The sequence below is a fragment of the Acomys minous genome (genome assembly GCF_964271855.1).
Source record: "Acomys minous genome assembly, chromosome: 10".
NCBI classification, from domain to species: Eukaryota; Metazoa; Chordata; class Mammalia; order Rodentia; family Muridae; genus Acomys; species Acomys minous.
Genome location: NC_140491.1, coordinates 63,439,319 through 63,460,132, shown reverse-complemented (window position 1 = coordinate 63,460,132; position 20,814 = coordinate 63,439,319). Strand labels below are relative to the sequence as shown.

The 20,814-nt window shown below is 55.1% G+C and overlaps 3 protein-coding genes across 9 annotated transcripts; 1 reads left to right on the top strand and 2 right to left on the bottom strand.

The window, feature by feature from the left end:
* The first annotated feature begins 1,958 nt into the window (after positions 1 to 1,958).
* Positions 1,959 to 4,712, top strand: CLIC3 (chloride intracellular channel 3). Of its 2 annotated transcripts, XM_084800238.1 has the most exons (7): positions 1,959 to 2,216; positions 2,648 to 2,807; positions 3,633 to 3,742; positions 3,820 to 3,945; positions 4,048 to 4,154; positions 4,237 to 4,412; positions 4,499 to 4,712. In XM_084800238.1, the coding sequence occupies exons 3-7, from the start codon at positions 3,687 to 3,689 to the stop codon at positions 4,655 to 4,657; spliced, it is 624 nt and encodes a 207-aa protein (XP_084656364.1). In that variant the 5' UTR covers positions 1,959 to 2,216; positions 2,648 to 2,807; positions 3,633 to 3,686; the 3' UTR covers positions 4,658 to 4,712. The 2 variants fall into 2 exon arrangements, with proteins under 2 accessions (XP_084656364.1, XP_084656363.1); XM_084800237.1 differs by lacking the exons at positions 1,959 to 2,216; positions 2,648 to 2,807 and adding an exon at positions 2,840 to 2,993.
* A 752-nt stretch (positions 4,713 to 5,464) lies between these two features.
* Positions 5,465 to 7,101, bottom strand: PAXX (PAXX non-homologous end joining factor). 6 transcript variants are annotated; one of them, XM_084800242.1, is made up of 7 exons: positions 6,787 to 7,101; positions 6,644 to 6,704; positions 6,434 to 6,483; positions 6,153 to 6,343; positions 6,000 to 6,062; positions 5,759 to 5,843; positions 5,465 to 5,686 (listed from the first exon to the last, which is right to left on the bottom strand). In XM_084800242.1, exons 1-7 carry the CDS (start codon positions 6,909 to 6,911, stop codon positions 5,647 to 5,649), a joined length of 615 nt encoding a protein of 204 aa, XP_084656368.1. In that variant the 5' UTR covers positions 6,912 to 7,101; the 3' UTR covers positions 5,465 to 5,646. The 6 variants fall into 6 exon arrangements, with proteins under 6 accessions (XP_084656368.1, XP_084656370.1, XP_084656367.1 ...); XM_084800244.1 differs by having other exon boundaries at positions 5,465 to 5,682; positions 6,000 to 6,068; positions 6,787 to 7,095; XM_084800241.1 differs by having other exon boundaries at positions 5,759 to 5,846; positions 6,787 to 7,094.
* A 7,550-nt stretch (positions 7,102 to 14,651) lies between these two features.
* On the bottom strand, positions 14,652 to 17,642 carry PTGDS (prostaglandin D2 synthase). The gene is made up of 7 exons (XM_084799599.1): positions 17,441 to 17,642; positions 16,822 to 16,961; positions 16,649 to 16,725; positions 15,919 to 16,035; positions 15,653 to 15,754; positions 15,217 to 15,273; positions 14,652 to 14,773 (listed from the first exon to the last, which is right to left on the bottom strand). The coding sequence occupies exons 1-6, from the start codon at positions 17,552 to 17,554 to the stop codon at positions 15,254 to 15,256; spliced, it is 570 nt and encodes a 189-aa protein (XP_084655725.1). The 5' UTR covers positions 17,555 to 17,642; the 3' UTR covers positions 14,652 to 14,773; positions 15,217 to 15,253.
* Between the last annotated feature and the right edge of the window lie 3,172 nt (positions 17,643 to 20,814).

The window sequence follows — 20,814 nt, the reverse complement described above, 5'->3', positions numbered from 1 at the left end:
GTCAGCCTCTTAAGTAGATGGAATAGCCGGCCTGCATCACCAGGCCTGGCTGTTCTTTCTCACTCCTTTAAAATGCTTACAACTAGCCGGGGGAGGTGGCACACACCTCTAATCCCAGCACTCGGGAGGCAGAGGCAGGCAGATCTCTGTGAGTTCGAGGCCAGCCTGGCCTACAAAGTGAGTCCAGGACAGCCAGGGCTACACAGAGAAACCTTGTCTCAAAAAAAACAAAAAAACCTACAACCACTGGAAGTGGTGACACATGACTTTAGTCCCTGCACTCAGGAGGCAAAGAGATTCTACATGAGTTTGAGGCCAGCCTGGTCTACAAAGTGAGTTCTGGGACAGCCAGAGCTGTACAGAGAGACCTTGTCTCGAAGAACAAAAATAAAATATTTATAACCCACACATTAGGAAATTCGCATGGTGTGTCTGTACAGAGCAAACGCTGCTGTCTGTGTCCTGTCGGAAGCTTCCTACTGACACCTCTCACTCAGAATGAGCCATGGTCTTGCATGCTAATTCTTATTTATTTATTTTTGTTTTTGTTTTTCAAGACAAGAGTTTCTCTGTGTAGCCTTGGCTGTCCTGGACTCGTTTTATAGACCAGGCTGGCCTCCAACTTACATTGATCCGCCTGCCTCTGCCTCCCAAGTGCTGGGATTAAAGGCGTGTGCCACCACACCTGCCTGCATGCTAATTTTTAGATGCTTTTTAGTCCTCTGTGTTTTCCAGTTTGTATTGGTTTGCTGTGGCTACTATAGAAAGAGAGGAGAGATTGGGGTTAGGGCAAGCTGGCTCCACTAAAAGCCTGAGGAAACCTGTTTGGGGCCCTTCCCCAGCTCCTGGACTTTGCTAGGCAGTCATTCATGACCCGTGGAGCTTAGGAGCTGCATCCACGACCTGTGGAGCCTAGGTGAGGCATCCTGGCCCCACTCTGCCCTCATGTTCGCAGGTTGTTCTGTGTGCAAGTCTCTGTGTTCCAATCTCCCCTATGCCTCTTGTGGTGCAGAGGTCCAAACGTAGGACCTTCCGTGCTCTCTGCCATTGAAAAATACCCTAGCCACAAATCTCCCTTTTTGAAAGGAAATAGTCATGCTACCAGATGGCCTCAGTTTTGATTTGATCACCTCTTTAAGGACACTTTCTCCCAATAAAGTCACAGATCCTGGGGGTCAAGGTTCTAACACATGAAGCTTTTAGGGGAACACAACAGACCTTTAATACCAGACTCTGACAGCCAGGCGTGGTGGCACATGCCTGTAATCCCAGCACTCGGGAGGCAGAGGCAGGCAGATTGACATGAGTTCGAGGCCAGCCTGGTCTACAAAGTGAATGCAGGACAGCCAAAGCTACAAAAGAAACCCTGTCTCAGGAAACAAAACAAAACAAAACCAGGCTCTGTTGTGCATGCACACATGAGCCCATCTCTTGTCCCATTTCCTGTGATGGTGCCCCAAGGGACACAGTTCAGTGGATTTGGGGAGGCAAACTGGAGCCGACTTCAGGAAACTGAGCATGGGAGCAGAGCACCCACAGACTGACACCGCATGTGTCACAATTCTGCTTGCAGCAGTGATGAGCCTGCCTCACTTTGGCTTGCTTCTTTTCCTCCAAGCCCCTGCTATATTGTCTGTCCACTTCACCCCTTTCTTGTGGACTTGTAAGGGCAGCTTTGCAGGAATATATCAAGACAGGGCATGTCTGTGGCCTCTGGCAGTTGTGTGTGGGGGTGGGGGGCTTCAGGGGCCGCTCTACAAGGTGACTTGTCTGCAAAGGACCGAAAACCACAAAACAGGTGACCCTGTCAGTAAGAAGCCAAAATACAATCAGCTCTAGGAGTCAAGCCCCAAGGATGTCGGAGCTGCGCTCCACCTGAGATCAGGGAAGTGAGCGGCAGGGCCGGGGAGGAGGGAAGCTGAGGCAATCAATGGCCGGGAGTCAGGCACGTGAGCGAGTGAGTGGGCAGGTATGGAGCCTCCTTGGCTGCACTACCCAGCCTAGATGGCACCAGCTTACCAGAGAGGGGGAAGGAATGCACCCTGGTCTTAGCCAGTGGGCAGTGCCAGTCTTCTGTGAGCACATGGTCTAAGGGACGGCTCTCCTGGAGGGCTGCTGCAGACGCAACAGGTCTCAAACGCAGGCAGACACAAGTACCGCCAAAGGAATTCCCAGGGTGGACCCCAATGGATTTGGGAAGCCTAAGTGAGTGACAGGTATGTGCCTGGGAGGGCCAGCCTACCCTGGCTATTCTTTTCCTACTGGGACCGCATTCCCATCTCCCTCCTTCTGACCTTTCCTGGTGCCACAGAAGTTTAAGATTAAGAGTTAAAAAGCCTGCCCTGAGCCTATGCGGACAGGAGGAGGCCACGGGAATCCTCTGCTAAGATGGGTTAAATACCAGGCTTATCATTCTGCCAGCCCAGAACATGTCAGGAATGTTGGCCCGCCCTGAGGGTAGGCCCCCCTCTACCTGACTGGGCTCCGTTGGAGGAAGGGGGCATCTCTTCCAGAAGAGTTTAGCACAGAGACGGGCAGCCAGAGGCATTTCCCACTTGTCCCTACCACCTGGCTTTCTGGGGTAATGATTTGACAACGGAGGCTGTACTGCAGAGGGCTAAGAGCAGGGTAATGTGGTCTCTTCCAGGCTAGTACCCACTGCCCCTGGGCTCTCCTGGCCACACTGGCTTCCTGTCACAATCACACTGAGGCTGTGAGCCAGCCCTGAGACTCAGCCCCCGCCCCCCTGCGGTCACTGTCATGCATGGACACCCTGGTCTCTTATACAGACAGCTGGATCTGCACTGGTAACCCATCTGCTGCCGGGGTGGCTCTGTTGGGGCGGGCCCACAGAATGGGGAGGGTGGGGCCTCCAGGGAGACTTAAAGAGCTCCCAAGGCACACCCAGTGAGTGCCCTGTGCTGCCACCGCCACCGCTGGATGCCTCAGCTCCCACCATGGCCGAAACCACCAAGCTCCAGCTGTTTGTGAAGGTTCTGGGCGGCTGGGCTGGAGGGGTGGCTCTGGGTTTTTTGTTTATTTGTTTGTTTGTTTGGTGCACGATGAGGGGGCAGGTCTTCCTAATAGTGCCTGAGTCCCTTCCCCTGTGGTGGGCTTAAGCCTCCCCTGTACTGAGCTGAGTGTGGGGCGTCCTGGGGGAGGAGCTACCATAAGAGGGATCAAATAGCCTGGGTCCTCCCAGCCCTGGGAGAAAGCTCCTTGGTGGAAAGATGTCAGCCTGGTAGCTGGCCCCAGACACTAAGCCAGAGAGTCAGGTTCATGTGCCAGAAAGGGGGCTTGTCTGATAGCCCCATTAGCTCTCAGGCTTGTGCGCTGATCTGAGTGGGGGTTAGGTCCTGGCCCCTTCCCTGAGCTGTCTGCCTCAATACCCAGCTGTGTGGGGTAATCACTCTGGAAGCAGAGGTTGTGACTGGACTCCAAGGCCCAGGCTTGGCCCCAGTTCCCAGCGTCTCCCCATTCCAGGGACCAGTTCAAGGACCCTCACTAGACACTTGTACATGCCAAGCTCAACCAGGCCAGAGCCCCAGCCTGCCTCCAGAGCCAATGGCAGTGGGAGGCCGAGTCCCACCCAGCCAAGTGTCAGGATTCCTGAGTCTGCCCCACCCACCCAGGCAAGCGAAGACGGGGAGAGTGTAGGGCACTGCCCTTCCTGTCAGCGGCTCTTCATGGTCCTGCTCCTCAAGGGTGCGCCCTTCACCCTCACCACAGTGGACACAAGGAGGTGAGACACCGCCCTGGACCCCTCCCGGCCTCTGCCCACCTCAGGCCGGCCACCTCCCTTCTGCCTGGTGTCCACAGGGCATTGGATGTGCTGAAGGACTTCGCGCCAGGCTCCCAGCTGCCCATCCTGCTCTACAACGGGGATGTCAAGACAGACACGCTGCAGATCGAGGAGTTTCTGGAGGAGACGCTGGGGCCACCTGAGTGAGCACCTGATGATGGGGTACCCCCCTACCTGGAGGTGGGGAAAACACCTGGTAGAGTGCCTAGGTCTGACCCAAGTTCTCAAACTGCTCGCATCCACAGCTTCCCTAGCCTGGCACCCCGCTACAGGGAGTCCAACACGGCGGGCAATGACATCTTCCATAAGTTCTCTGCCTTCATCAAGAACGCAGTGCCTACACAGGACAGCGGTGAGCCCCAGGCCAGCCAGGTACAGGTAGGAGGGCTAACCCAAGGCCAAGGCTGAGTCCTCACTGTGCCATTGCCCACAAGCCCTGTACCAGCAGCTGCTCCGGGCCCTGAGCAGACTAGACAGCTACCTGCGTGCACCTCTGGACCACGAGCTGGCCCAGGAGCCGCAGCTTCGAGAATCTCGCCGCCGCTTCCTGGATGGCGACCGGTTCACACTGGCTGACTGCAGCCTGCTGCCCAAGCTGCACATCGTGGATGTGAGTGAGGGACCAGCCGGTAGGTGTGGGCGGAAGGGCCGGCGAGCGGCGAGCGAGGCCCTCATCACACGCTCTTGCACCCACAGACCGTGTGCGCACACTTCCGCCAGGCGCCCATCCCCGCGGAACTGGGCGGTGTCCGCCGCTACCTGGACGGCGCGTTGCAGGAGAAGGAGTTCAAGTATACGTGCCCACACAGCGCAGAGATCCTGGCGGCTTACCAGCCAGCTGTGCACCCCCGTTAGCACCCCGACCTCCATACACTCATCTGCAGCCCCATAAAGCATCTCTGCCCGCCCCAAGTGATTGTGGTCTGAACATCCGAGTGGCCAGAGAGCCTCAATTACGCCATCCCAGCCCCATGGTGAGAAAACAGTTAAAGATGACAGCCCAAAATGACAAAGGCAAGAGAGTCCACTGGGCAAGGCACAGCTCATCCTCCTCCATGGTGTTAGCACAAAGGCCTGGGGCCCCCTACAGCTGCCCTGGCACAGAGGCACCAGGGATCTAGGGGACTGGATTAGTCTCCCAAACCAGTCAGGCCAGAGCTGGGTGGGGTGCCCTGGGTGGCCAAGGAGGGTGGGGAGCAGAGTCCCATGGAGCTCAACCTCCGGGATCCTGGCCAAGTGGGTGGGGGCAGGCCCACATTCCTCAGCCCAGCCACGGGCTGCGCGCCAGGCCCATCTCCTGTAAGGGGCTTCCACCGTCTGACACCCTGTGGTGGCCTTCCAAACACTCATGTGCCCAAGACACCTCCTCTGTGAATCTCTGTACGGAACAGGTGTGACCTGCCCTACCTGGGTGGGGCTTGGAAGTGTGGGACAGCATTCTAAACCTTAGGGAGTTCTGGACCTAGCAAACTAGGACCCTTTCAACCCCTGGGCTGGCCACACAGAAACAACACAATAGTCCTGAGAAAGCTCCGCTGCCCTAGACCCAGCCAGGAAAGCCTCCTAAATGCTGAGACTCTGACCATCTGTTTGCATCCTGGGATTCCACACCAACAGAGTCTTCTCTGGCCCCCTCCCCAAGGCCAGCCCTCACTAGTCAAGTCTGGTCTAGCATCTCTCCCTGAGGGAACAGTTTATTTGACGGGGAAGAGGTGAGGAGGCACTTCTGCCCAACAGCAGGGCAAAGGTGGAAGTGAAGCCAGGGTGTCTCTTGGTGGGGGGGTCCCGGATCTACCGCTTTCCTCGCAGACAGGCTCCTGGCGAGGTCACAGGCTTTGCCAGCGTCAGGTGTCATCGAAGTCTACACCACCAGCTGGTTTCTTACTAGGAGACAAGAGCATATAATGTGTAGAGGAAAGGGAAGGCACCAGGGTACGAGAGACAGGTGGCAAGTACCTTTTAAAGCCAGGGTTAATGAGAGACTCCCCTGGACAGCGTTTCCTGACCCCAAGCCCAGCGCTGCCTCTTTGGTGATCGAGTTCTGCTGAAAAATCAGATCAGGGAAGTCTTGAACCCAAAAGATCTTTGGCCAGGACTCTGTCCACATTGAGAGACTCTCTCTAGAATGTGAGGCATCTTGGAACGCAGCTCCAAAGAAAGAACTGTCCCCAACCCACGTGCCAGGCCAGCCTCTTACCTGGTAAGAAGAGGTGGGGGCCTGCTGGCTGGGTGTTCTTCCTGGGGCTAGCGGCAGTTTCTTCTGCAGCTGGGAGAAAGTTGTGGCACCCCACTTAATGCCAGGAGGGTCTGCAAAAGCGTGTCCCCAAAGGAGGGTACACACCTACTCTACCTGCGAGCTGCTTCTCTAGGTTGCATACATGTTCTGCCAGGCTGAAAGTCAAAGCCTGCAGCCTTAGGGCTGCCTCCGGGCTGGACACCTTGGAGAGGTCAAAGGTCAGTGCAGAGGTGTCCCCCGAAAGGGTCATCAATGCTCTGTCCTCTTCCAGGCTTACAGTCACCGCTTGCCGCTGACAGGCTGCCCTAAGCGGGGAGAAGGTGTGAGTTATGGCCGGGATGTGTTATCCCCACCCAAAGCTCCTCAGCCACACGGCCTCCCTACCTGGGACTCACCTGAACCGGGAAGAGATGTCCTCAGTCCCACTTAGGCCAAATCGGGCTTTCTGCTAGGAACACGGAATTGTCACGAACAGCTCAGGACCCTGGACCCACTGGACACTCCAAACTGCCCGGCCCTGTAAACGCTATTAGAACCACAGCTACAGGGAAGGGGAAGGGGATGGCAGGTTCCCAATGTCTCCTACCCCCAGTGCTGTTACGCACGAGCGTCGCCAGGCTGTCAGGTGAGAAGCTGGTGCTCCAGAGCTCCGCGGCGTCCGTCACACTGGGCGGGAGGGGCTGTCAGGCACCCTGCCCGCGGCGCTCGCTCCCGCATCCCGCATCCCGCATCCCGCGACCCCACTCACTAGAGGTTGAAGCCGCCGCGGTCCCCATCTCTACTACTCTCCGGCTCGCAGTAGCATACCAAGCGGGGAGAGTCCGAGCCCGGCGGCAGAATGCAAAGCGGCAGCGCCAGAGGCAGAGGCGCCATGGCAGGAGGCGGTCTCACCGCGCGGGCCACGCCAGCTGCGGGCTGAGGGCGCCTGCGCAGAAGTACGACCTCTCTAGCTGAGGCAGAGGCTCGGAGGCGGAACTTCTGGTGTCTGGAGGGACGGAAGGAACAGATTTAAAGGATGCCGGTGTTTCCGGGGGACCAGGCTTTGCGCACGAGGGCGGAGCTTAGCGCGTGGAGGCGGGGCTGCGGGCGCCTGGAGGGCGGGGCTTAGCGCTTTAGCGCCTTGGGGAGCGGGCTCCTCAGTGCTATACCGCGCTGTACCCTTTGGCCCTTGCGTCCTAGCAGAGATCTACGAGCCTTACTCCTTGTGCTCTTCTGGGTCCCTCCAAGCGACCACGCGCACATCTGCTTTTCTTCAGTGACAATCCTCTTTTTCCTGTCCATCCCCCGTGGGCTTCTCCTGGCCGCCTCCAGACTGTTAGTCTCTTGTCCCTTCATGTCACTTTAGATATCAATATCTCTCTTTCTGAGCTGAGTTGTAACAAGCCAAAAGGCAAGAGTGAATACAGTATGTTTGTTTGATAAACAGCACAAACAGAGAGCGCCTCCCCACGCAATGCTCTCCTATGCAATACCCTCCCATTGTCTGAGCCACCACCCCCTGGGTGCTACCTGTTGTCTTAGCCCTGAGGACGACTTGGGATCAAATGGGAGATGCTGTTTTGGCTGCTATCCGAAGAGGACGGAGGCCAGCGACGGGTTTGCTCAGGAGGAGGCTGCACGGAGAAGAAGTCTTGCCAAGGCTGTGCAAGGGGGCTGTCAGGACCCTACAAGAGCCACGGGGAGGGTGGACAGTGACCCGGTGAATTGTGCTAACACATTTGAAGCGTGCCCGTAACCAAACATCCCTCAATCCCCATTTTCTTCTAGTTTTGTTTAGGCCTGCCTCCAAGCCTTTGCGTGGGTTGTCGCCTGTCCCCAGCCCTCTGCCCCGCCCCTTTGGAAGGAGTCCTCTTGGGACTTCTGCCCAAGCCTCCATCCACCTCTCCCACACCTCTACTTATTTTCCCTGCTTGTCACTGTGTCACTGGTTTTAGCATTCTCTGTCACAGCCTTGATGTCTGCTTGCGTTTCCACCCTTGTATGGCCCCTCCCAGAAGCTGCAACCTAAAGTCTTGTTTCTAGCCACTGGCATAAGGCAGAAGTGATGGCTGTCGTTTCTCCCGTCCCTGTTGTATTGCTCACCACAACACAAGGTAGCCCAGGGAAACCTTTGAATATCACAGTATGGAGTGAGGGAGCTGAGAGGCAGAGCCCTGCCCAGCCGGTGGGCCTGGGCCACAGCACAAGGCATCCTCTTCCACTAGAGGGCCCGCCTCAGACCGTGCAGACCCAGAGATAACACAGCTTGTTGTGCTGAGCTGCTAAATGCTACGGTGAGTTGTTTCTCAGCCTTCCATGGAGCTGCTCGGTGTTTTTGTTTTTGTTTTGACCAATTTCGTGATTTCGGTGCTTAGGCAGTTAACTAGGCCCAGCAGTGCATAGCAAAGGTTCTAACCACTCTGAGGGCTGAGGCAGGATCATTGCTTAAGCCAAGAAATTAAAAACAACAACAACAACAAACCTTTAATCTTAAGTTATGTGTACATGTGTCTGCCTGTGTGCATGTGAGTGTGGGTACCCACGAAGTCCAAAAGAGGGTGTCATATTCCCTGGAGCTGGAATTATAGGAGCTAGTTGTGAGTTACCATGTAGGTGCTGGAAATTGAACCTGGGTCCTTTGGAAACACAGAAGCTACTCTTAACCACTGAGCTATCTCTCTGGCCCATTGAACCAAAGAATTTGAGGCCCCTTTGGGCAGCATATCAAGACTGCTCCAGGTAAGGTGGGACCAATCGAGTTCCAGGTATTCTGAGCATTTAGGGCAAGATTTGACATAGCAAACTGGGCGTGGTGGCACACGCCTTTAATCCCAGCAGTCCGGAGGCAGAGGCAGTCAGATCTCTGCGAGCTTGAGGTCAGCCTGGTCTACAAAGTGAGTTTAGGACAGCCAGGGCTACATAGAAAAACCCTGTCTTGAAGGGAGAGAGAGAGAGAGAGAGAGAGAGACAGAGACAGAGACAGAGACAGAGACAGAGACAGAGAGAGAGTTTTACATAGCTTGTAATGCTGCAGTGTATAGTTAGATGTTAGATGTTAGATGTAATTTGATGTACTTTGCTTCTGGTTGAAGAACTGGCTGCCCCTTGTGGCCATACTACGGTGGGGCAGTATATGACAAGTGGACTGATTGATACTGGACTCCCAGGAACCAGGGCTTCTAACCCCAAAGGGAAGAGTGGGGTGTCCCTGAGGCTACAGAGCACACCCTGCCTTTCCCAACCCTAGACCATTTTGGGATTCCACAGAGGCGAAGCTGAACTGGCTGCAGGAAGTTCTGCCTTATCTTTGTTGCTACACGGCCTAGGAGACCGTCTGTCCGTCCTCTTGGCCTATGGTAAGGTTGAACAAAGCAGATAGAACATCAATCAAATGACAGCCTGAACTCAGGGTTTGGGGGACTGACCGTGCCCTGCCCAGGCCTTGTGGCACAGCTGTCACAGGAGCTGAGCTCCCCCCACTTCATATTAGTGACAATATGGCCAAGACCTGGAGACCAGAAGGTCTGGGGCATTAAAGGGCCTGGCTGACCACTGGAGCACATGCACACTTGTGTGTGCATGTGTGTGTGTGTGTGTATGTGTTTGTATGTGTGTATATGTGTGTGTATGTGTGTAGTGTGTGTATATGTGTGTATTGTACATATGTGTTTGTGTGTGTGTGCATGTGTGTGTTTGTATGTTTGTGTGTGTGTTTGTGTGTATGTGTGCATGTGTGTGTTTGTATGTTTGTGTGTGTGTGTGTGTGTGTGTGTGTGTGTGCCTCTTCTTTTCTCCATGACCTCTCAGCCCAGCTAGCCTCAATCAAAAAAAGAATATTCTGAAAAGTCAGGAATATTTTTTTTGAGTGAAACATTTCAAACCAACTACAAAGCAGAAATAACAGCACAACAAACCCTAGATGGAAGAAGAAGCAACATTTTGACAAATTTACAGTCAGTATTTTTATGTAATTCTATTCTATTTTATTAAAAATTGCAGAATATTTACATTATAGACAACATTGAACTTTATCCTCAAATTTTTCAGGACAATTTTGTTTTTTTCAAAACGATGGTACTGCTGGGCATGGTGGCACACATCTTTAATCCCAGCACTCGGGAGGCAGAGGCAGGTGAATCACTATGAGTTTGAGGCCAGCCTGGTCTACAAAGTGAGTCCAGGACAGCCAAGACTACACAGGGAAACCCTGTCTCAAAAAACCAATAACAAACAAACATTCAAAACGATGGTACTGTAAGGTAAGGAGCCAGAAAGAAAGGCTGACGCCAGAAGATCTCAGGGTATATATGTGCCATGATGCAAATGTCAGAGATCAGAGGACAACTTCTAGGTGTTGGTTTCTTCTTCTGTCCTTGGTTCCTAGGAATTAAATCAGGTCATAAGACTTAGCGGCAAGTACCTCTACCTTCTGAAATGTCTCAACAGCCTTCTCTTTGGAGATGCTTGAATCCCGGATCTGTCTATGGTGCCTATGACATGGAACACGGTGAAAAATGGCTTGCCCTATGTAATTGCAGCCTCAGGCCAAGAGCTTCCGGGCAGTTAAGTCAGCAGTACTGTGCTCCTCAGCTACGTGCTGCGGGTCACAGAATCCAAGAAGGACCTTCAGGTGTCTTGGGTCTTCCTCCTGCAGAACCAAGGTCCAGCCCTTTCCCAGCACACAGGGTCCGTGTCTGCACCCAGCCCTGCAGGTACCACCCCAAGGGACCCAACTTGTGTGGTTGGGAGCCTTAGATAGGCCTTGCCACCCACCACGCACTCTCTGACTTCCCTAGGAAACACTGCTTCTGTCAGCATCTTTATCGTACTTGGGGAGCTGCAGAGAGAAACGGGGAGTTCTCTGGGGAGAGATTCAGCCATAACCAGACCTAGATGGCCCCCCAGGTGGCTGGATCCATCACTGTGAAACAACGGCCAGGTGTAGTCAGCACCCGGGCATTACTAAAAGTGGGGGTAGGGGTGTCGAGGGGTAGAGGAACCTCTTGGAGCTATGGTGATCAGGCCCCCCTGCCTTGTCCATACTAGAGACCGCTCCCAATGCATTTCTAGGTTGGGTTTGAGGTGGGGCGTTGCGAGGGACCTCTGAGGACACTCCCGTAGGCCAGCGCCCCAACACACTGATCTACTGAGAAAGCCGATCTCATGTATGCCTTTGGCCCTCTCTAAGTCCTCCATCCTCAGCTGGAGGCTGGTGTTAGTCTCCTGTGTGTGCTGGCCTGGACACTCTGCTCCCTCCTGTGGCCTAGATAGGGCACTTCCGTCCTGGTCTGCAGTCTGTAGGGTGACTCTGAATCTTTAGTGTCCTGCCTCTCCCCCCTGAAACCCTGAGCTGGGATGGAGGCAGCACTCACCTGACATGGTCAGCTGGGCATCCTGACTGGGTGCAGGCCTACTTGGGTTGGCAGCTGATGCATCTTCCGTGCACCTTCAGGAAGTATCTGCCGGTGTGGACGGATGTGGGGGGGCCACCCTTGGTGACTCTTGGCTTAAAACATAGGCAATTCCACCTTACCTCTAGGCTTCATTTTCTACACCTCCGCTTGGCACGTAGCAAGCTGAAGGTCAGCCCGAGGCCACACCACCCAGTCCCGGTCCCAGGAAGCTGCTTGCTTACCTTATCTCTGCAGCTGCATTCCTCAGAACTAACCTCCCTATCCTTGAAGTTTTACTACTGAGAAATATAGCAGAGCACCCTCATTAGGTCCTAGGAACCCATTTACTTATCACCTTTGCTTACTTTCTTATCATGAGGTTTTTACCGGGCTAGAGAGCAGAATAGCTGCCATTAGGTTTCCATTGCAACCCTGCCCTTGCCCTTCTGAGATTCTATAAAAACCCTGTAAAATTTTTCAATAAATGGGGCTTGATCAGAATTCAGACTTGCCCTCATTTCTTCGTGTCTCCTGTTCGTCTTTCATTCCGGCACCGCCTCCTAGGTTCTGTCTGAAGACCCCATGGCCCGGCCGGGGCAGACTGAGGACAGGCAAGGAAGGTCTTGAGTACAGATGGGCAGGGAAGAGACAAAGTTTCTCCATGAGTGAGCAGGTGATAAGATGTGCCCTGGGGAGTACTCCCACCCAGGCTGGGGACCAGTCCCTCTGCCAATGCACTATAGAGTGTTGCATCTCTGTCTTTAAGTACGTCACAGCAAAGCCCCGGCTGTCCGTGAAGGACACACAAATGCTACTCTAGGCCACAACGCTCCACCCAGGAAGCCTACCCACCCCACCCCCCTTTGCCAGTCCTGCAGCATACACAATGAGGTGCTCCACCCACTTCCTCCCCTGGTGCCAAATGACACCGTCTCGGCCATCCAAGCTCCTCATCTAGGTTGCCGAACTGCCTGGCCATAGCACCCTTGGTGAAGGGCGTTTCTGTCTCCTGGTATCTGCCATCTGGGGAGGAAGAACTCCACACCTGAGCGGTGACCCTTGATGCTACCCAACCCCAAGATCGGTCTTGCTTTTTCAGGCAGCTCCAGTGATCTGAGGACACTGCCCAGGCAAAGCTGTCACAGGGTCTCCCTGTTTGGCCTTCATGAAAATCGTCAAAGGGCAGAGTGCTTCAGCTTACTGGCCTGCTGGAGTTAGGAGCAGAGAAAGAGGGCTTGCCCAAGGCACATATCCACAGAGCCCTCAGCCTCCCCTGCAGGCACACACACAGACATACAGAGCCTGTTTCCTCATGCAGGCCTCAGGCAGCCTTTCAGGGTAAGCCATGGTGCTTTGGAGAGCAGGCATCAGTGGCTCCGCTGCCCTGACTGCCAGGAGCCTTTGGGGTGCACTTTTGGTATGTCAGAGACAGCTCTGGTTCCCCCTGACTTTCACTTAGCTGTCCACTTGCTTTTGTTTGAGGCCAAATTGAAGGTGAGGTTCATAGGCTCACTTCTGCAGGATACCCAAGCCTGACAGCCAGGCCACCATCAGGCGAGGGGTACACTAGGACCATGTACATCTTTCATGCTATCCTTGGAGTCCTGGAAGCCCTGGTCATCTGACACAGCCCCAAGTATGTACCAGGTGCTCTGAACTGCAGGGTAGGGCAGGCGAGCTGGGTGGAAATATCTGCATCCTGTAAGAGCCCACTTCATAAAAGCAAAAACAACAACAACAACAGCTCAGTTCATCTTGGCAGGATGCTCCGCCCAGTGACCACAGCTTCTGTGCCTAGATCAACCCTAAGCCAGTGCTTGGAGGCAACTTATTCTAACTATTGCTTCTGGCCACAGTGCTTGCAAGCCTACTCCAGGTCCACTGCAGCAAATGGATGCAGGTCTTTCTTGACATCCAAGACCTTGGGCAAGCTAGGACCAAAGAGAGTGTAGACAGAAGATTAGGATGAGGAAACAAGCAGGTGAGGTGGGTGTGAGAAAGAGGGTATGGGCTTACCTGACTGACATTAAGGCTGTCCTGGTTGGGGACCTGAGTACAACCTGGGAACACTCCAAGCAGGGCCTACAGCATCGTGGAGGATGCTAGGTGCAGGAGAGCTGGGGTGGCTTCCTCTGAGTGGCCTTTATCTCCCTAGATACCCTGAGGTGACTGGCTTGCGATAGACCACCGATTGAACTGCATGCGCTGGGCTCGGTAGCCTCTGTACTCCCTACCCTACCTCCTGTCAGCCCATGTTTCCTGAGGGACGGCTGAGGAGCTTGGCAGCCAGGGGCAGGTGGTCCTAGTGGCCTCCACGCCAGAGGGCCACCTCACAGCTGGGCAGGCATAGTGTAGATCCCCTTCTTCTAGGAAGACTCCCCAGAGGCCTCCCTCTCCACTGACCCTGAAATGCTGGTGTGGTCTGCTTGGGCCTGGGACCTATACATTATGAACCAGGAGGGAAAGAGACAAGGCCTTGAAAATAGCTTGCCCAGGTGGAAATCTGGAAGAAACAGGAGACTGGCTGGGTGGCCATCTGCGTTTTGGGTGCTTTTGGTGCCAGGGCTTTAAACAGGAGGCCGGAGGAGGAGCAGAGGTGCAAGCACCTCCCTCAGCCCACTCTGTCCCTGGGAAACACAGATACTCGGCCAGCAGCTATCAATCAAATAATTCCTTTTTGTGCCTCCAACTTTACTGCCCGATCCAAAGATTTGTTTTGTTTTGTTTTGTCTTTTGAGATAGGGTCTTCCTGTGTAGCCTTGACTGTCCTGGACTCACTTTGTAGACCAGGCTGGCTTCGAACTCACAGAGATCCACCCGCCTCTGCCTCCCGAGTGCTGGGATTACAGGCAGCACGCCACCGCTCAATCCAGTGATTTTTTATCCCACACCTCGAAAAGCGTATGAGATCCGAGGCTCCATGGGTGGACAGGGGTAGACATGTGTCTCGGGGCTCAGCTATTAAGTGTCTGACCTGTTCCCCCCTCCCCCCCACTCCCCTCCCCAGCCCAGCCCAGGCCTGGCTGTGGCTGCAGCTTGCAGGAACTGTGACTAGATTGGCTGGGGCATGCGGTGAGGCTGCAGCCCGGTACAGCCAGGTGCTGGCTCTAGCACACCCCTTGGGCTACTCCTAGGCAGGACTTCAGGTAGCCCTCTGGTCATCATGTTGAGAAACCTGTAGGAGGGATCAGGGGCCAGTGCAGGGGCCCAAAGGACAGACAGACAGACAAGAGCCAAGGTCTGACTTGCTTTGGATTTTTATTTCTCAGGCAGGACAACGCTGGAGGGTGCAGAGGCACTTTGGGGAGCCAGGGCTGGAATCTCAAGCGCGATAGAGCAAAGGATCCCTGAGGGCTGGACGGCCTGGATAGGAGAACAGGATCCATCAGTGGACAGGCAGCGCCCTGATTCCCACGGGGCCCAGACACTACAGCATTCCTCCATAGTCCATTGTCCCAAAGTCTCAGCCCATGGCGACAGTGAAGAGCCCGTTTGCCTGTCATTTCCGTCCCTGGCCAGCCCCATTCCTTATTTTGCTCACCCATCCTGGTTCCTTGGAGGCCCCTGCTGCAGGGTGGGCTTCATAGGGCGGGGGTCCCTCCTTCTTCTGTCTGGTTCTAGGCACTTGTACCATTTTTCCCCCGCCTCCCAGGAGCCCTTGGCCTTCAGCCCTATTCTTGCCATTGGTATTGGAACTATCACTTGTTTCTGTCTGTCTCACCTGGACACTGGTTCTGCTCAGGTCACTGTGTCCTACCACTCAGAAGGTCACGTGTTTGGTGAGTCAGCAAAGAGGTAGCACTTACCGTGGGAAGCCAGCCCTCTGACTTCTGTCGCCTGCTTTTACTCTTGGAGGCACATATCTGCCAAGAAGCCCAGGGTGGTGGTCAGCATCCGGGTTAGACCCATATTCACTGGGACTTCGTGGCTCCCCTTACCCCCCCACCCCCCACCCCCGAGGCATGGAAAACTAGCTTTGGTTGAGCCCCCAAACTTCAGACTCCATCCCACCCCGGCTCCAATCTGTCCTTCAAAACATCTGATTTTTTTTTCTAGTCGCACCCCTATACCCCTAGCTGAGGTGGAGGGGAGGGCTGGCAGATAGAGGAGCTAGGTAAGACCGACACCTCCGTTTATTTCCTTGGAGCCCCTGGACTATGTAGGTGGCAGGGCAGGCTCTCCCCTTAGCCCTCGCTCTGTTGCAATCAAAAGACTGCCCAGCAGCTTAGCCCGCCCCCTCACCCGGTTGGGGCAGGAAAACAATGTCCTCCTCTGTGAGGCCGTGGGCATTGCTAAAGTTGATGAATTTCTCCTTCAGCTCATTCTTCACAGTCTGGGTTCTGCCTGATAGATAAAGAAGGGGCCAGTTTCAGGAGGCAAAAAGCCTCCGCTCTGCACCCCCATCCCCCACCCCCTTGGTTACTCTCTCCTAGGACCAGGTCTTGGTCCTCTTGGCTCCTAAGGGGACCCCCCCTCAATGTGTGGGCCTGGTGGGGTGTGATACTTACTGTAGAGGGTGGTCATGCGGAAGTCCTGGGCTCTGCCCTTGGTCCCCCTGTTGAACAGCAGCGCGTATTCGTTGTAGTCGGTTTCCACCACTGAGACAATGTGTTTGCTGCCCCAGTCTGGGAACCCAAGAAAGGACACAGATTGGGACAGTGGCTCCTCTTGCCTGGAGGGGATGGCCTGCGTGGGCTTTGCTGTGGAGAGGGTCTCAGGCCTTTGGCCCCCAGATCTCTCTGGCTACCTTTCTTCCTTTCTTGTCCCTCCCTGGGTGGCCACCAGCCAGTTTTTTTGTTTGTTTGTTTTGTTTTTTTGGTTTTGTTTTTTGGCTTCCTGCCTTCACAGCCTGAGAACATTGCCTTCAAACCCCAAGTCTTGGTGACAGAGGGCAGAAAACACTTGGACTCAGAAAATCAGCAGGCTGATATTCAGCATAGCCAGGAAGAGCAGGAAATAGGGTTCCTGTTGGGCGCCGTATCTCAGGTGAGGGGCAGGGAGGTCCTTGGGAAGTGTGGGTTGGACTTGGGGACCGCAGAGTAGGGCAGGGAAGGGGCCTGGCCGAATGTGAGCGGGATTCAGAGAGGACACAGTCCCCAGAGAGAGGTCTATCTGTCCCCAATACCTACGGCCCACGTGCCTTAGGCAGATTCACAACCAGGTCTGGCCTTGGTTGACCAACCCTGGTGGTGTGACCATTACCTCAGAATTACCCAGATAAGGAAGTGGCTCACTCACGGGGGCTGGTGTAGGTGTAGCGTCCGGAGACCTCCATAGGCTGCAGTAACATGGTATTGGTTTCACACTGTTTTTTCCTGTGGGCAGATTACCCTTGAAGTAAAAGATCTCCAGACAGTGATGCAGGGGCTTTCTGGCTCCCAGAACTTGCCACACCCACCCCACTGTCTCACCTGAGGTAGGTAGAGGTCAGGTTGAGTCTGCCGTCTGTGGAGGGGGCTACCACTGTCTTGCACATAAACATTTCTGCTTTCTTCTCCCGGAGCCAGCTTGAATTGGAGGCGAGGCCTGCGCTGTACCAGCGCCCCAGGAACTGCGAGCAGTGGATACCTAGGTCGGCAACGCTCTACGCACCCCTCATGGGCAGACCCTGGTGGGCTCCTGGTCCTTTTCCCCCTCTGACTCCTCACACACAAACCCTTTCCCTTGGACCCCGTTCACCCACCCCCCTCCATGAGCAGGCCTGAGGAGTGAGGGATGGGAGAGCCTAGCAAAGACCTTCCCCTCCTCCCCAGGATGTTGAGGACCTCATCTTCGTTCCAGTCCTCATCCCAGTCTACTAGTGGGGTAGAGTGGGTACCAGAGCGTGCCCCATTTCTGGAGGAGTCAGGTGGACTAGCCAGGCAGCGTGCCTGTGGGCTCCCAGCCAGTTTCCGTGCACGGACACACCGCTGGCAGAGCCCAGCACATCCAAAGGCTCGTACTCTTTTGTGGGAGAAAGCCTGGCTCTGAAATGCTCATTGACCTGAGTGAGGGCTCTGCTGCCTTGGGTGTGGGGTAGGGTACCCTCACCTTGTCTTGTTGAAAGTTGGGCTGCACTGGGTCAAGGTCCTGGGCTGGGGTCTGTGGGAATCCCAAGAGACCCAGCAGGACCAGCCCCATCCACAGCATACGAACAGCAGCCATTTGCCTGGAGCAGAGAAGGTGTCTGGGCCTGAGGCCAGCAGTGTGAGCAGAGCGAGGAAGGCTGTGAGCAGGAAGAGCAGAGGGCAATGTTGAGACCCCTATTTATGGGGCAGGCTTGGCCTCCACCCAAGGCCCAAGGACTGCCCACTGCAGGCTCGTGATGCTAGTGTGACGGGGTGGGTGGGGGGTGGGGGGGTGGCTGTCCCAGCTGCAGCCTCATCTACAACGGGGCTAGTTATGTAAGAACTTCCCACTGAGCCCCACACCTCAGAAAGAGCAGGGCAGGGCAGGCACAGGCAGCCCCGAGACAGAACTGCCCCAGACCGTGTCCCACCCCTGCTGGCAAAGCCCCACAGTACCTCAGCAGCAGCGGGGGGGCCGGCACTGGAGGTGACATTGGTGCTGTCCTGCTGCTGAGAAATCTAGTCACTCCCCGCCCGGGGCTAAGACCTTCTCCCAGGTCCCACCTGTCATCCCTCTCCAAGTCCCATGACGCCAGCGGGGAAGACAAAGCACCATTTGTGCCTTGTAGATTTGATCGTGAAAAGCTAGGCGTCTCGGTGGCCGTGAGGAACGCTCACCAAGGGAAAGAAACTACCCCGCAGTGTCATGCTGAGTACAGCCTCCCCCATGGTCAGTTATTGGGGTACACATGGAGGCCCTCTTGGGCTCTGTAGGGGAAATAAGCCGGGGGGGGGCGCCCTTCATCCCCTACCCGGTGGCCCAGGAATTTTGGCCTCTTGCATATTTTGCGTTAACATCTGAGCCATGCTAGAAAGGTCTCTGTTTGGTTGGTTGGTTGGTTGGTTTGGTTCTTCAAGACAGGGTTTCTCTGTGTAGCCTTGGCTGTCCTGGGCTCGCTTTGTAGACCAGGCTGGCTTCGAACTCACAGAGATCCACCTGCCTCTGCCTCCCGAGTGCTGGGATTAAAGGCGTGCGCCACCACGCCCGGCACTAGGTCTCTTGCTCTCTCACTAATCTTGGGGATACAGGAAGTGGCCCAGCACAGCTCCAGGTGAGGAAGTAGAAGAGACTCCAGAACCACCCAGAGGAACCCAAGGTCTTATCCCTTCACTCAGCCCTCATCAGCCTCTGCCCAGGGCAGCCCAAGCATCGCCCACTGGGGTCCATCCGTGCCCTGGACCTAAGGAGAGAGAATCTGTCAGAGTAAGTAGGGGTGACGCTGGTGACACCTTTGGACCACACTGTCCCCTGGGAGTTTTCTCCAGAGGGGTGGAGAGTGGGGACAGGAAGAAGAGCGTGGGAGAAGGCCTGGGTTCATCTACCTGTGTGTGTGGGGGGCCCAGGAGAGGGAAGGAAGATTCCCAAGCTGACTGATCTAGAAGTACTTCCGGGTGTGGGGCCTTCTTATGCTCTGGGTCTGAAATGTCCCCAGCAGGCTCACGTTCTTAAACACTTATCCCTCGGCTGGAGGCAGGCACTATTTGGGGATCTGTAGAAGCTCTAGGGGGTGTGGTCCACCTGGTCGCCGTAGGTCGCCAGAGAAGAGCCTTTTGAAGGTCACATCTGGTCCCCGTTCCTACTGTTTTCTCTCCTTTGTCATTCTGGGTTCCAAGCCTCAAAATAAATCTTGCTTCCCTGAAGTTATTTCTGCCCGGATACTGTGCTTTTAGCAACAACAAAGTTAACTAATCCAGGCCTCTTGGAAGGGACACCGTGGCGCTCAGGCTGTCACTTGGTGGCAGTTCTATCTCCACCATCAGCCCTGCCTGGTGAGGTAGGGGCTTCCCTGCTTCCAAGCCAGCATGGGCATCTCTGACCATGCACCCCTGGGTGCCCCCTTCTGGGAAGACATCTTCCTGGGCCAGTCCCAGGAGCCGCAGTGCTGCTCAAGCATGGACTGCGCCCATGCTGATCCGAGTGAGTGAGAGAGACAGCACTCAGGCTCTGGGGCCAGGCTGTGTCAGGTGGGCTCCTGGGCTGCTCTGGAGCCGACAAGATTCTGAGGTCCGCAGCCTTGCCAACCCCCACCACAGTGCAAAGCTTCTCCCCACCTAGCTTTTACCCCTGATGTGCCCTGTCCCAATCTGCTCAGTGGCCCAAGCCAGAGCCACAAGGATAGGATAACCTAAGGTCCTGTCAAGCTCTCCTCCGCCCTGTGCACTGTCTTGAGTCGCTGACCTCATCTCCCAAGTGTGTCTGCATCAGCCCCTGCCCCCTGTACTACCTACCTAGGAAAAGCCTTCCAGGAACCTTAGCGGGGCTCCAAAGGCACTGGGTCCCTCCGCTGCTCTCACCGTCCCATTTTGAGGACCATGGTGGCCGTTTTCATTAGTGCCCTGTGAGGGCCTAGGAATCAGGCTCACATGAGCTAGCAAGCTAGTGTAAGAACGCACAGCAGACCAGAACTCTGCGTGCCAAGCCCCTGAGACCCCCAGCTTCAGCCTCCGCATGCTCCCAGGCACCAACCCTGTCACTGAGGCCTTTTTTTTCCCCTAAGTTCTTTTTTTTTTTTTTTTTTTTTTTTTTTTGGTTTTTTCGAGACAGGGTTTCTCTGTGTAGCCTTGGCTGTCCTGGACGCGCTTTGTAGACCAGGCTGGCCTCAAACTCACAGCGATCCGCCTGCCTCTGCCTCCCAAGTGCTGGGATTAAAGGTGTGCGCCACCACGCCCGCCCGGCTTTTTTCTAAGTTCTTACCAGATTGAGGGCATCTGTTCCTCAGCATCACCCAGAATCCCTTCCTGCCCCCTCCAGTGCCTCAAAGGCAGGAGTGGACGATATGAGCAGACAGAGAGGCCATCCTGGGTCTAGCAGAAACAAGGGCACCCAGGCCAATGGCCAGCCTTTATGTGCCTCAGTTTCCCCATCTGTGCAAAAAGGTGGAGATATCCCTACTTTGCAGGAGCTCTTGGGGCGTTTGTTAAATGTGGGCTTACCAGGTCATGGGGCCTCTTTTATATAAGTGGGGGCCTCTGTTGGAGTGAGGTGAGGCCTTGGGATGCTCTGCCTTCCCTCAGCTTGGCTTGGGCCCAGCCTCCTGTCTCAGTCTTACCACTGTGGTAGGAATTGGGTTGCATGAGCAGTCTGAGAAATCAAGGGTGCACTGACGTGGAGGCCCCTACCCAACTGATTGGGTCTCAGGCCGGCCTCTCCCTGGGGGGCCCATTGCAACATGGTAAGACCTTGAACCAGCACCTGAGCTGCGTGTGAAAGTGCTTGGCAAGCATCAGGGAACTCTTGGATTTAGCCTTGAAAAGCCCTCAGGGCCTGAGCTTCTAGAAACAGTCTGAGCCTTGGCA

Excerpts from the sequence above, each read along its gene's own strand:
- PAXX (XM_084800239.1), bottom strand. The coding sequence starts at position 6,911 with ATGGCGCCTCTGCCTCTGGCGCTGCCGCTTTGCATTCTGCCGCCGGGC. Across the intron at positions 6,484-6,643 it reads CTGACAGCCTGGCGACGCTC|AAAGCCCGATTTGGCCTAAG; the intron begins GTGCGTAACAGC and ends TGTTCCTAGCAG. Across the intron at positions 6,069-6,152 it reads CCTAGAGAAGCAGCTCGCAG|CTGCAGAAGAAACTGCCGCT; the intron begins GTAGAGTAGGTG and ends ACTTTCTCCCAG.
- PTGDS (XM_084799599.1), bottom strand. The coding sequence starts at position 17,554 with ATGGCTGCTGTTCGTATGCTGTGGATGGGGCTGGTCCTGCTGGGTCTC. Across the intron at positions 16,036-16,648 it reads CTACACCTACACCAGCCCCC|ACTGGGGCAGCAAACACATT; the intron begins GTGAGTGAGCCA and ends TTGGGTTCCCAG. Across the intron at positions 15,755-15,918 it reads CCGCATGACCACCCTCTACA|GCAGAACCCAGACTGTGAAG; the intron begins GTAAGTATCACA and ends TTTATCTATCAG.
- CLIC3 (XM_084800237.1), top strand. The coding sequence starts at position 2,958 with ATGGCCGAAACCACCAAGCTCCAGCTGTTTGTGAAG. Across the intron at positions 2,994-3,632 it reads AGCTCCAGCTGTTTGTGAAG|GCAAGCGAAGACGGGGAGAG; the intron begins GTTCTGGGCGGC and ends CCACCCACCCAG. Across the intron at positions 3,946-4,047 it reads GAGACGCTGGGGCCACCTGA|CTTCCCTAGCCTGGCACCCC; the intron begins GTGAGCACCTGA and ends TCGCATCCACAG.